Raw genomic sequence first — 14,653 nt, 5'->3', positions numbered from 1 at the left:
ATATAACACCTGTCCTGGCCCAGCTGCACTGGCTACCAATATGTTTCCGGGCCAGATTCAAAGTGTCGGTTCTTACCTATAAAGCCCTTAACGGCATCGGACCGCAATACCTGACGGAATGCCTCTCCCGCTTTGTACCTACCCGGTCGCTGCGCTCGACGTCGAAGGCCCTTCTCCGGGTTCCAACGCATAGGGAGGCCCGGAGAGCAATAACTAGAGCTAGGGCCTTCTCAGTGGTGGCCCCCGAATTATGGAACGCCCTACCTGACAAGATACGCCTGGCGCCTTCCTTATTATCTTTTCGGCGCCAGGTAAAGACCTACCTCTTTGCCCAGGCATTTTAAATGTTAAATTTTAAATTTAATCTATTTTAATTTTAATTTTTTGTCTTAATTTTGTTTGTAAATATGTTTTCATATTGTATTGTACCCGCACCTGTATTTTAATCTGTTTTTATCTTGTTGTACACCGCCCTGAGAGCTTGTCGCTAAAGGGCGGTCTAAAAGTGCAATAAAATAAATAAATAAATAGCAGATGCTGGTTTCTACTCTGGCTGGGCTGGAGATTTTTGTTTTTGTTTTTAAAGGTGTGGCATTACAGTATCTGTTGCATTCTATATATGATTGAGGATTCCAGTTGAACAAGTGGTACATTAATCTACTAAATTATAAATAAATAACTACAACAGGTACTTAGGGTCACAGCTGTAATGAGCAGGATCCTCTTCCCATTACCTTACAGGTAAATGTAAAACAGATATAGATGGTTTTAGTTACAGAGGTTGCCATGGCACAGCTAGTACTCCCTGAGATAATTGTGATGTCAGGCATTGTGGTCACTGAAAACCAGTAGAGACAGGAGTGTTGCCACAGACCATCCTTTCTTGTCCATAACAAAGTTTGAATCTTTATGCAATCCCTTTGTTTGTCATGCACTGGATAAAAAGCGGGAGGTTTACAACTCTGCTTTTCTGGACTAGAGGAATTCTTCCTCTTAGTTGCCTCTCAGGGAAAATAAATTCACCTTGTAAGACCAGAAATTTGTTTTTGCTTGGGAGGTAACTAGATCCATCTGTATACCTGGTTAAAAGAATAATAAAATGCAATTATCTTCACAATTACTGAGTAAATGCATGTTCCGATCATGATAAAGGGGCAAAATTTCTAGACATCCTTAAATAACTGTGTCCTAGAACAGTTAGGTATGGAACCAATGAGAGGGGAAATGACCCTGGACTTAATCTTAAGGGGTACCTGGGATCTGGTACTATATGTAAGTGTTGTTGAACCCATTTAAGAACACAGTGCTATCAAATGCAACATATATATATAGGTGGACATTTCCCAAGGAAGTTGAACACAGTCACATTTGATTTCAAAAGAGGAAACAAAAACAAAAACAAAAAGATTAGTAAAAAATAACCCTGAGAGGGGAAGGTCAAGAGGGTCAAAGCTCTACAGGAGACTTTGGGGGTTATTGACTTCATCACCTCTATCCACGTGCTTATTGATAAAGTCCCTCACTAAAAACTCCTGAATAAGCTTAACAGTCATTGGATAAGGGGACAGTGACTCTTCTATACCAGTGATGGGTTAAAGAACAAGAGGCAGAGAGCAGGAAGAAATGGATAGTTCTCACAATGGAGGAATGTAAGAAGTGGATTCCCCCAATAACCTGTATTGGGAATCTTGCTTTTAAACTTGTTCATAAGTGAACTGGATTTAGGGGATAATGAGCAGTGAGGTGGCCAGGTTTGCTGATGACACCAAATTGTTCATGGTGGTAAAACCAAAAAAGGATACTGGGGGATCCAAAATGAACTGGGTGAGCTCTGGGTGAATTGACATGAAAATGGCAAATGCAGGTCAATGTAAGCAAGTGCAAAGTGATTGGGGCAAAAAATCTTAATTTTCCGTATATACTAATGAGGTCTGAGCTGGTGGTGACTGACCAGGAAAGAATGGTTGCTAGCTCTATGAAAATGTCAACCCAGTGCTTGGCAGCTGGGAAAACTTCAAATACTGTGTTAGGGATCATTAGGAAAAAGACTGAAAATAAACCTCAATATCATAATGCTGTTGGACAAATCTATGGTGCAACTACACTGTGTACAGTTCTGGTTGGCACAGCCCCCCAAAGGATATTGTAAAGTTGGAAAAGGTGCAGGAAAAACGCAACCGAAATGATCATGGAATTGAGGAGAAGTTACAACAGTTGGGTCTTTTTTTATTTAGAGAAAAGGTAACGGGGGACATGATAGAGGTGTATAAAATTAGTCATCAACACTGTGGTGGTGGTGTAGGATTGCAGCCATTTTAGGAGTTGCTTTATAAAGCAGATGGTTCAGCTGACTGAGTTTGCTAAAATTAGTCACCTATATATCAAATTTATGCTTCACTAGCCAGTGTTGCATAGTGGTTAGAGTGTTGGACTATGACCTGGGAGACCAGGGTTTGAATCTCCACACAGCCATGAAGCTCACTGGGTGACCTTGGGCCAGTCACTGCCTCTCGGCCTCAGAGGAAGGCAATGGTAAACCCCCTCTGAATACCGCTTACCATGAAAACCCTATTCATAGGGTCGCCATAAGTCGGAATTGACGTGAAGGCAGTCCATTTCAATTTTCATGAATTTGCCCAGTTTTGGAAAAATGGCGGGGTATAAATAAATATAATAATAATAATAAAGGAGATCCACTGGGAACCTTTATTGCTCAAAATCCCAGCATAAGAAATGTCTGAGCTTGATTCCTACTCATTTCATGAAAACCTATGGGTTGTATCATGGAACTTTAGTGTTTGCGATTATTTATTGCTACTGATGTTACACTTTCCTCTTTTCATTTCCTTATCCTGTTCCTTAATACTGTCATTTAAAGCTCCATGTTGCTTTTTTTGGCCTTTCTTCCATCCTTCCTGCTTCTTTATTCTTGGTCCACGTTCTACTTTCTCCTGTCTTTGGGGTCATCTCCTTTTCATCTCTTGTTGTTATCATTTTCTTTTCCCCTCCCCCATTCCTCCTTGCCATTCATTCATCATTCTTTGATCATTTTCAAGTGCCCTTTTCAGGACTTGTCCCTGGTTTACTTAGTGTGCCCTTTCTCACTTAAACTCTTCAGGCTGTGGCATTAGCAGCTTCTGTTGCTCTGATCTCTCTTGTTTGAGTCTCTCTTGTTTGTTTGGGCAGCTTTTCATGCAGTACAGTTGCCTTCTGAGCTGGCCTCTAGTGTAGGTTGCCTAAAGGAAGGATTTGTTTTTGAATTTCCAACTTGTCCTTGGTTAGTATTCAAGGTTCTTTGCTTCTTCCTGTGCTGTGTTGAGGCATCTTCACAATGGGCGGTGGGTATGGCCTAATAACTGGAAGCATGTAAGTAAATGGGTACAGTTGGGTGAAAATTCTGAACTGCCTGAATTTGTTGGAATGATGCTGTGCAATATGGGAGGAACTTTGCACCCTAAAATAGGAGATAAAGGCCTCTCTTCTAAATTTCACAGCATTGTTGTCAGTCAATTATGACTAGCAGCTGCAGTGAATATAAATCTGGGAGAAGACAAAAATCCCCCAAAAAACATTTTAATCTCTATACAAATTGCACAGTAACTGATTTCCAAACCCTAGTTTATTTACAATTTTGACACCCTTTTGCAAACTTGTCATGAGAATGTCCCAAATATTAATCAGTGTTCACTTTGCATTTCATAAACTCCAAACTTATAATTCAAAATTTGCTTTGAACAGTAATTTCAATTCACTAGTAGCCTTAGGCTGCAATCCAATATGTGACTACTCAGAAGTTAACTCCATTGGGTTAAACAGAACTTACAACACTTTCTCCCTCTTGTTTTACAGAAACAGGATCTCCAATAACAGCTTCCTGTATTGGCTTGGGAAACTCTTTAACACCTCCTCCAGGACAGACAGGAAAACGGGTGCCAGGATACAATGGTAAAGTTGAAGTGTGTATAACATTATGATACTGTATTGGCTTATCATCTCTAAGAAGCACATGGTTCCCCACAGGATGAAACAGAAAGACTGTATTTAAAGCTGAAATACTGCTATATTTAATAACTGAGAACCAAACCCATCCTTGATCTGGCTTGCTTGGCTGTTTCAGCATTCTTGTTCAGTTGCAAGATCTCCAGTTGTCAGAAACCCTTAAGACACATCCTCATCAAAACACTTTTTCTTACTCTCAGCGTGTTCCAGTCCAGTTTAGATATTGTACCATACCTCAATATTTCCCTAACGCTGCAATAACTTATACTCATCATTGCTAGCAGGCATAACACAGAAGAGCATGGGTGGATGTTGCCATGGTTTAAGCTTAGAAATCACCTAGAATATTCCTATTCATAGGGGCTCCCAAATGTGAGCCAGTGGTTCTATAGGCACAAAAGCCCAAGTGAGTTAATTATGGGTTGAATCCAGAAACCTAATACCATTTCTGCAATCACAAATCTCTCTTGTAGATGAACCCCCATACAGGGCAAGTTGGGTCTGCTTGTGAAACCGGAAAAGTAACTATTTGCATTATATCAGCCTAGCCCAGAGCTTCACAGACACCTCAGTGTGTATCTTGCTGAGCATGAAGTTTGCTGATTATGGCAAAATTGGGCAGCTCCTGCATATAATTGGAACACATGTGCAGAGTTGCTTCTGACATTGTACTGAATTGGATGCCTTGTGATTGTGGGGAACTCTGGGTGATGTCCAGTGGTATCTGCCTGCCAGTGGAATGGACACAATTTTTTGAAACAGATTTCTCCACCTTTCTGTAGCCCCCCTCAGTGCCCTTGCCCCAGAGCAGTTCTGGAAGGGGTGTGAAGGCTGCAGGGGGAGAAGATGAAATGGGAAGCCTGCTTGCGTGAAATTGGATATTGCTGTCTGTATGTGCATCAGCATGCCAGCACAAACATACACAAGAGGCCATGACATCAAGGGATATTTGTCTTCATCAAAACCTCCATGTACTCTATAAGTCCCCTTGTATAAGCATTGAACATATGTGTGTATTTCAGATACTGACTTTTGCTCTTTTTACAGCAAATAGCATTTGCATGTTTTTTTCAGTGTGTAAAGATGCTGCTGGCTATCAAGTCAGTAACCTGCAGAAATATTTTTATGAACTAAAATGTGCATTGAGCTCAGCAAGTGTCTGTTTTTAATTTAAACTTGCTCTCTTTTCGCTTATATCAGGAAGGCAGTCTTCTGCAGACGCTCATACTGGAAAGGAATGCTAAAGACACTATCTTTAGTGTTCAGCACTTTTATTTTAGCTGTAGGAAATGTAGGCTTTGAATCCATATAAAGCATGAAAGGCAGTAGCTGCCTCTAGTTTGGAAGACAACTGAAGGCAGAACAACATTTACAATTGTAAGATTAAGAATGCTGTGATATTTTCATAACTATAATTATGGCTTGGCTAAAAATATCCAGGGATTATATCTGCTCTTGAAATGTAATTAAGACCGCAGCCCTATACATGTCTGTTCAGACATAAGTCCCATTGAATTCACTGGGACTTATTACCAGGTAAGTGTGTATAGGATTGCAGGCTGAGATCACTTTAAGGTCGATTTCACTTGCCTAGAAATTGCTCAGTTAGTTGGAAAATAGAGTTGATTGTTTTTATAAAGTAAAGAAGTTGCAGAGGTGGGGTGTGAATGAAAATTCAAAAAATAACAATGTTTTTCTTGCCCTGTCTTGGTAGTAGGTAAAAGCCAGATCAGTTGGGCAGAGCAATCCAAACAATAAGAAGCCATCATAATTTATGCCAGGGTAAATTATGCCAGTGTAACTCTGTTTAGGAGTGGGGTAACTCGAGCCTGGCAGAGGGAAAACAAGCCTTTAAAACAGAGTTTGACTTATTCCACTCTTTTTGCCAGCATAACTTCTGCTGGGTTGCTAGGTCATGTGACCAAGCTGAAAGGAGTTTGGCATAGGGGTAAGTCTCTCATATCCCCACCAAACCCCCGGAACACCCCTTTTTTGGTACTTGGCTGAGCTGGCTTTGACCAGGCTGGCTGAGCTCCAGCTAAGCTGGAATGGAGAACTTATACCAATGTATTTCTGGTTGAGCTGGGATGAGGGATTTCAGCTGGCATAGCCCTGGCTGAGTCCAGGCTCAATTGGCTCTGCTGGAAATCTACCTGTTCCAACCCCCCCTCATCCTGGCATGGGCATCCTTGGGTTTGGATTGTTCCCTTAGTTTATTAAGGCAAGAATGAAAGTGGGGCATGTACACTCCTCCACTCACACCCTGGTTCAGCACTGTCATAGTACTTTCCCATTACATCCAAACCAGATAACTGTGGTTTAATTAACCATGATATAAGCTTCCAAAGCTAGCACTGGAGGGAAAGGGCAAGTGAGGAGTGTGCAGGCCCAATGCTGGTTTTCTGCTTAATAAACCATGACTTATTTAAATGTGATTGTTACACCTACATGCCCTGTGTTATGGGGAAAAGGGTGTTTAAGAAGGTGCTTTCTTTATGAAAAGAAGTAAGATTTTGCTGTGCAGCAGACTGGAGTGAAAACTGGGTGAAGTGACTGGTGGTGGGATGGAATAGGAGATGCGGTAGCTGCATATAGGGCCTTTAAAGAGGGGTGAAATTAGGTAAATACTGCAACTTGCAACCTCCAAGTGATGTTTAAATGGCATAAGCTCCAACTAAGTTGTCTGTGCTTCTCACTGTGTCTTGCATCTCATACCACTCTTTTAGAACGGTCTCTCTTGAGCATCCTGTTTCATTTTGCCCTCTGATAAAGAAGGTAATTTTGCATTCCAGCTTTGTCCAGCTTTTCTCTTAGTTGAATCTTCAACTTCAAGCTCATTTTTCAGTCTAGTCTGCAAGCAAGGGCCATAAGATAACCTAACTGGGCACTGCAAATGTTTTGTAATTGCTTTCTCAAGTTACATTTTGCCATAGCAATTAAACTTGAAGCTTTCCTCTGGCTTGAAAAACACTAGTTCAGAGTTGAAGGCGGTGGGGAGACTTTGTTTTTGTGACCTCTTCTTATACTTTCTCTTGTTTCAGTGATGATTCTGGATGACAACAAGCAACCTGCAAAAGCAAAGACTTTAGGAAATATTGTGGTGAAGTAAGCAACCCATAACTTTTCAAGGGATTTGTAATTAATGAAATAAAGTAGATGAAGCAAGTGAGTGTGGGCCGAAACATTATAATGTGATTGAATAAGGACTGAATATACTTATTGTTGCTGACCACAAACATGACCTCTCTACTCAGCAACATGGGAGGCCTACATCTCCCAGTAAAAGAATTAAAACAAATTTATTGTGACGTGCTAAATTTCCTTTCTTTTGCTCAGTTAAGGGATATTGCTTTATTGATCTGTTGCAGTGTTTGTAACTGTTCCATTGGAGAATACCCAAAAGCCAGTCCTCACTTAAGGAAAATTCCACATGGGAGCTTAATTGGAATTGAAAGAAAAAGTCCAGGTGTTGAAAGATGCCATTGCGGAGAGGGAGAACTGCTTTTGTAAAGGTCAATTCCAGACTGTGCAAATAGTGAGTGGTGGGTGTAGTGGTTCATTGCATTTGAATGCTTTAGACCAGAATTAGGGTATACAGCGGGTCATTCTGGCTCATTCCTGTCTGCCACTGAGAACCGTATAGGCTGTGTAGTTGTTATGGCTGGTTGGTTTCCTAGAGGTAATGTCATCCATAGTCTAACACGGTGTCCCGCATTTCTCTGGGATGCATCTTGGTTGTGTTCTCCAGTGAAGACCTGGGGATCCAGTAAGTTTCTGTCTTGACACATTCACTTCATGATTAAGAGGAAGCCTGGCTGCACCGTTGGCACTAGTCTGATGATGCATGGTTTCCCTGACACCCCCCCCCAATGTCCACATATTGGGCATGGTCACCTGAGTAGGGGAAGGCTATGAGCATAGAACTTCCCTTGCATAAGGATTCCCAGATTAAACAGGTTTTTAGCTTCTGTGGAAACCTCTACGCATGCGGAGAGCTACGTGTGTGGGCTTCCTCTGTTTAGACTTCCATGCTTAGCACATGTACATTAGAGACAGGGATGTGGAAGCTGCACAACAGTGGGGCGGGACTGTGTTGCACCTTTCAAGAAGTAAATCCCTTTGGTGTCAGGTTAAAGCACTTTAATTTCCCCAGGCCTTTTCAGAGGTTATGTTTGTTCTGCATTATAGTTTCAAAGTCTTACAGCTGTCCCTCATTTTTCATAAAAATAATCCTTATGAATGTTGATGTTTTATTGTTCTGTTGTATTTCTGTCCAGCATGAATTTATTCACCTTGTACACCACCCTGCAATCCATTTGGATGAAGGACTGTGTTAAAAATAAATAAATGCTTGTCTCGTATAATACATGCAGGGAGTTTTTAGGCTGCAGTCCTATACACATTTACTTGGGACTAAGCCCCATTAAACTCAGCAGGGCTAATTTCTTACTGGAAATGTGCAGTATTGTGCTGTGTGTTTCTCAGGGACTCTGGCATATTGTCTCATCGGGGATGTCAGTTTTTTCCTACATGATCTGGTGAGAAGAAGCAAAGGAATGATCTAGTTTCTTGCTCATGAAAAATTCACATAGATTACTAATTCTGATGATGCTTTCACATTTCCTTCAGTTGCCTTCATAACACATACTAGTAGAGGCAGATGTTGTATAGGAGTCAGCCCATTTTCCTATTGTGATTTTTCCATATTAGCATGCCATGTTAAGGGCATTTGATAAGGAACTTTGCATCTCCAGTCTGGTAGATTCATGAAATAATAACATCTTGTATAGCATCTTATGCACAGTGGGAGCACTGGCTGGTTTTCTTGTCTCCTTTTCTGCTTTCCTGCCTTTTTCAGTTTCCTCTGCTTCTGCTTAGGCGCTCGTTAATCTTCTGCTACCATGGTATGTGTCATTTGCATTTTTTGGCTGATTTACAGGTAATTCTGGAGGTGACTGTCCTTTTGCTCAACTGATTATACCACTGTTTTAACTTTAGCCTTTCCTATTTTCTGCATTCGCAGTGCCAATTGTTAGCAAAGTACGTGTTTCACTAATGCTCTGAGACATTATTGCTTTCGTAGAAGTTGACAGGACAATGCCAGATCACAAACTCAACATCTGTGGCTGCTTTACATGTTGTCTTTTTGGATCTAAGTGCTAATAAAAATGTACATTATAACATGCAAATTGCAGATTGTGTGACTCTTATCTGCACACATTGGCTGCATTTGCACTTAATGGTAAGTTAGACCTTCAGATGTTTATCAGGCATGAGCTGTGTGCTGGTGCTCACTGCCCAGTTTCCTCACTTGGCTCATCTCCTGGTGCAAACAGGATAAACAAACCAGGAAGCCTTGGATTTGCAGTAAGTCCAATCCAGGGATCATTTTTTGGTGGTTCCTAAGAAGTCATGATCAAGCCAACAACAAACCAGGGCTTCAGGTTGATGCTAATCATGGCTTGTTAGGGAGCCAAAACACACAGTCTTTTCCCCCCGAATATGTTTATTGATCCAGCAACCATTACAAACAACTGAACAAACATCAAAACCAGTTGCTCTATAAATTGCTAATCAGCAAGCATTTTAGCCCTAATGTCAATAGCAGTGCTTAAAAATTTGGCAACATTTAAAATGACATAGGGACGGTTACAGTTTAAACATATTTTCAAAACAACTCCATCAGCTTGACCAGGAAACCATTCCAAAATGGGATGCAGCAGCCTGTCTCTCCCATCCTTATGAAAATTAACCATGTGTACTATAGACGCCAAAGCACCATGTGTATTATAGACTTCACAGTACCAGAAGTACATGGACACAGTCTCTGATTGTGAGCGATGCCTTGGAAGCATCCTTCCATCATCATAGAGGGCTCGGCATTAACCCTAGCCAGAAAAAAAAGCTCTCCTATACTTTGGTACAGAATTTTGCAAAATAAAGGGCATATTCTTTGCTAGGGCAACATTTAGTCCTAGGGCAAAACCCACAATCTGTGCTTTAGATATATTAGGAAGTCAAGGCTCTCTAGCTGGTTACTCCACTCATGCCAGTGGAGGAGCAAATCAGAAGTGATCAGACAGCATGCTCATTCTAATAATATGCTAATAAGCCAGCCTGGCTTGTTGTTTCATGCAAACACAGTCACTGAGTTTTTACTGTTGATAAGTAACATCCTCAAGTTCATAACAGGACTGTACTTTGCAACAATGGGGAAGGTGGTTGCTCCCACACCAAAGTATATAAAATATGTATAGGCAAGTCAGTGTGTGTTTATGTGCGCATGCAAATTTTTTTTGAGCTTTTTCAGTTGTTTGTTGGACACAACTGGCAATGTTTGTATGTATTCATTTTTTGTTATTAATCCTACACTGTGTATTGAACAAGGTGATTGAAACACATTGTGCCAATTGCTTAAATACTGGACAGATGTGAGACCAAAATCATCATCGTCATCTTTTTGGTATAGTCTTTTTATGTAATCACACCATAGCACTAGTAAGAGTGTCTTGGGAGTTTTTAATGTTGTGGGTCTTTTTAATGGAGTTGCTACAAGGCATGTATACTTCCATAATTTCCAGAAATCTTGCATGCTCAGAGTGCCAATAGTTAGAGCAACATGCTGGTTTAATAGCTAGAAGGAATAACGATCCTCCATAGTTTTCCCCTCTGTGCATTTGTCTGGTTGACAGGCACAGTGCAACTTCAGTAGAATTTGATATTCTAACAAACGTCTACTCTCCATAGCTTTAAAATGTTCAGCTAACTGTGGACTTAATATCTGTTTCTTGCTTGTTTACTAAGAAATGTTGAGTGCAGCCTCTGCCTTTCTGGCAGTTAACTTCTATTGATCCAGGGGAGGTCTTACTCTTAAAGTATCATGTTGTCCTTATTACAGCATAGCAGCCATTTTAGCTTGCAGCAGGAATAAGGTAATATGTGTGGAGACTAACAGTCATGTCACAATAAACAAACCAATTAGTATCTATAGTGTCACAGGAATGTTGACTTTGAGAACCTTAAAAAAAAAAACACTTGGTAAATATTCATTGATAGAACCTGAACATGGATGGGAGGAAAAATTACAGCCAGGGGGGGAGGGGGGACCTTTACATTTTTATATTATTGTTACTAAGTTTTAGCACAAATGGTGCGCTAAATACAAAATATCCTTACAAACTTGCATTTTCAATTACTGTAAACGTATGCATATCTATTCTTGTTACACTTGATATAGCTCTTTTGCAAATCTCCAGATGGAATTAATTTAACAGCTTTTGTGTTTCTGCTCTATTACATATTGCCTATTTTTAATTTTCAGAATTCATATGGGTGAAAGGCCTTGTGCGTGCATGTTTGCTGAGATGTGATGGGCTCTCTTATTTAATGGTTAAGCTGAAAGAAGCAGAATAAAACAAAACAAAAAGCTCTAGGGAAATCATTAATGGCTCTGTCGATGAGAATTGTCCTTCCTCTCTGTCACAAGGACTTTTTAGACAGTTAAATAAATCAATGGTGCAACAGTGTTACCAGTTATGAATTATTATCCTGTTAGTACCTTGGAAGCATGCAAGGTAACTTCCATTTCCTGAAGGTTTAATACAGATATGACTGAAATGGGGTTAGAAGTTCTGCAAAATTCTACAGCCATGAGAGTGGCTGTATACTATAGTCAGCATGGATTTTTCGCATTCCGCAATGTTACATTGAAAATACCCCCATGCCATTCTGATGCTTCCCATAAGATCATTTCAAAACAAAACCTTACAAAACATAGTCCTGAACTCAGAAACGCTTGCTTAACAACCGTCTAAATTTTCATGGTGATACATAAAACAGTCAGAGAGAATTGAGACTTCAAAGTCTAAAAAGAGAAAGAAAAAAACCAGACCCCTTTTGGACTTTCTTCTGTCAGAGTTCTCATAATCTGTTGAAATTAATTAAAAATCAGCCATGTTGACAGAGTACCTATAATCCTATTACTGACCTTGCCCCATAATCTGACCTTCATCTTCTGCAGTTTAAAAGTTAACAAAAATTCCTGGCTGATTTTTAATTAATTTAGAAATTTTGGCTTGAATTCAAAGATAATGTCGGGCATACTCAGTAACAACCAATTGTCAGTGTTCTAACAGCCAGACTCACAGCTGCTGGGCTTGGCTAATCAGGGGGCCGTACCCACACCAGACTTTGATTTCACATGAGACAGTGATGGCTTCCCCCAGAGAATCCTGGAAGTGTAGTTTGTAAAGGGTGCTGAGAGGAGACTCCAATTCCCCTGACAGAGGTCCAGTGGCTAAAGTGGTTTAACAGTCAGCCGCTTTGATTGAAGCCCTGTGAGTGGAACAGGCATCTCCTAGCAACTCTCAGCATCCTTCACTAACTACACTTCCCAGGATTCTCTGGGAGAAGCCATGCCTGCCTAAAGTGAAATAGGAGTCTGGTGTGGATGTGGCCAGGGACAGCTTTGGTTTAAATTTGGGTGGGAGGCTACTTGTGCCTGTTGTAGAATAAAAAGGTGGGGGAAATCCTGAAAAGAATGATACTGTTTGCAGTGTTTTCCTTTTGGAAAGGAAAGGGGCTTCCCCTCTGCCCAGTGCCCACCCACCTAATCTCCTCCCCTCCCCCTCCTCTCTGCTCCTCCTCCGGGTCAGTTTCACCTATTCTAAGCATGATTGCATGGGAGTAAATCCCACTGACCTCAAAAAGCATGCAAATGATCAAATCTGTCCTCCCCTCCTTCTCCCTCCCATCACCTCCCTTTTGCCCCTTCCAATTGCTTCCTTCCCTTTCCCACTCCTTCTGCTCCCCTCTCCCCCTTCTTCCGTCCCTCTACGCTCCCCTTCTCCTCCTCCTCCCCGGTGGTCAATTTTACCTATCCTAGCCATGATTGTACAGGAGTAAATCCCATTGAACTCAATAAGCATGCAAATTATCAGGCCTGACTTTCCCGTCCTTCCCCTCTCCTTTCCCTTCCTCCCTTCTTCTCCTCCTCCCCTCTTCCTTCTTCTTCCACCCCTGCCCACTCCAGGCTTCCCTCCCCATGGTCAGTTTTATCTATCCTAAGCATGATTGCACAGGAGTAAATCCCACTAAACACAATAAACAAGCAAATGATTAAACCTGCCCTCCCCCTCCCCCTCTTCTCTGCTCTCCGCCCCCTCCTCCCCTCCCCATCCCGTGTTGTCAGTTTCACATATCCTAAGCATGATTGCAGGGGAGTAAATCCCACTGAACTCAATAAGCATTCTCAGCAAATTTGCACAGGATCCCATTTCTTACTTCCCAGACTAAAAAGCAAGGGAATTCACTAATAGGCAAAAAACCTTGCTGTTTAAGAATGTACCTATAGCCAACAGATATTACTATCAAACTTTTAAAAGCAGGGAAATTGGGCAGCTGTAGTGAATGAACCAGGGGAGCAGGAGACCTGACCTCCTTTCTGAGATACTGTATAGTACCCTACAAATTTTTCAAAATGCAAACAATTTGGGTTGGTCTTTCCCAGTCCAATCCACTTCCTTTGTAGCTTGGAAGAATTTGGTAACGTGCCTCTGAGCATATGGTGAGTGGTGGCAACACCTGCAGTCAGCCCAAATAACAAACAAGACATGTGCTGTACTGACCTTGAGAAAGCAACAATATTAAAACAGTTGATATCGTTCAGATAGTCACTTTAAATATGTTTGATTTACTTTGCAATTTTAGTGAAGTTTCCTATATAAAATCATTCTCTTTTGCTTCTGTTTCTGTGAATATGTGAACTACAGGAACACTTTGCAACACTAAAAAAGCTCCAGAAACAATTGTGGAATAATGGCACTGACTGTTCTGCAGAATAGTTTCCAATGGACATGAGGAGTGTCTCAGTTTGCACAAGATGAAACAGTGGGAGGTGAAATATATTCTATCATATTTCTAGGTGTGCTGTATGTTTTTAATTGACAATGCCCACCTTTCCTTAAATGGAGTGGTTTAAGCATAGGAGGCTGAAAACATGCATCTTGGGCAGGCCAAGTTTGTTTTTTCCAACACCTAGAGTCAACATATTGTAATCTGTCTGATTTTACATCAAATTGCAGTTTCAGATTCAACTGTTAATGCACCCAAAATAGAAATAGAGCATAACCTCCGGTTTGAAATACAAAAGGCTGTCTTCACCATCATATGACATCAACCAATAAAAAGGCTTTGAAATTAATAAAAATAATTTTAACACAGATTTCTAGGATGTTGAGAGAAATATAATTTTCTAGGTTGATTCTCTGTAGAAACATTAGTAACACAGAGAAGAAGCAAAGTAAGAACACCAACCAACATACAAAAATGTATTTCTCCATCTTTGGAGATGGCAGGTGTTGCCACCACTCACCATATGCTCAGAGGCACATGGTACCAAATTCTTCCAAGCCACACTCCAAGTGGATTGGACTGTGAAAGACCAACCCAAATGGTGTTTGCATTTTGACCAATTTGTAGGGCAGTCCAATATCTCAGAGAGGAGTTCAGGTCTCCTGTTCCCCTGGTGCATTCACTATAGCTGCCCAATTTCCCTGCTTTTTAAAGTTTGATAGAAATATCTGTTGCCTCTAGGTACATTCTTAAACCGCAAGGTTTTTTGCCTATTAGTGAATTATATACTCATTCTGCTTGG

The 14,653-nt window shown here is 40.9% G+C and overlaps 1 protein-coding gene across 6 annotated transcripts in view; it reads left to right on the top strand.

Annotated features, from left to right (window-relative positions):
* The window catches only part of ACSS3 (acyl-CoA synthetase short chain family member 3), an 87,628-nt gene that overhangs the window by 49,588 nt on the left and 23,387 nt on the right, over positions 1–14,653 (top strand). For all 6 annotated transcript variants that reach the window (XM_061637799.1, XM_061637796.1, XM_061637802.1 and 3 more), the window contains 2 exons: positions 3,850–3,945; positions 7,041–7,104. In XM_061637799.1, the coding sequence (XP_061493783.1) occupies positions 3,850–3,945; positions 7,041–7,104 (160 nt within the window). The remainder of the gene's footprint in view (positions 1–3,849; positions 3,946–7,040; positions 7,105–14,653) is intronic.

This window comes from Rhineura floridana, chromosome 8 (assembly GCF_030035675.1).
Source record: "Rhineura floridana isolate rRhiFlo1 chromosome 8, rRhiFlo1.hap2, whole genome shotgun sequence".
NCBI lineage: Eukaryota > Metazoa > Chordata > Lepidosauria > Squamata > Rhineuridae > Rhineura > Rhineura floridana.
Note: the sequence above shows the minus strand (reverse complement) of the source record. Positions and strands in the feature narration are given on the sequence as shown.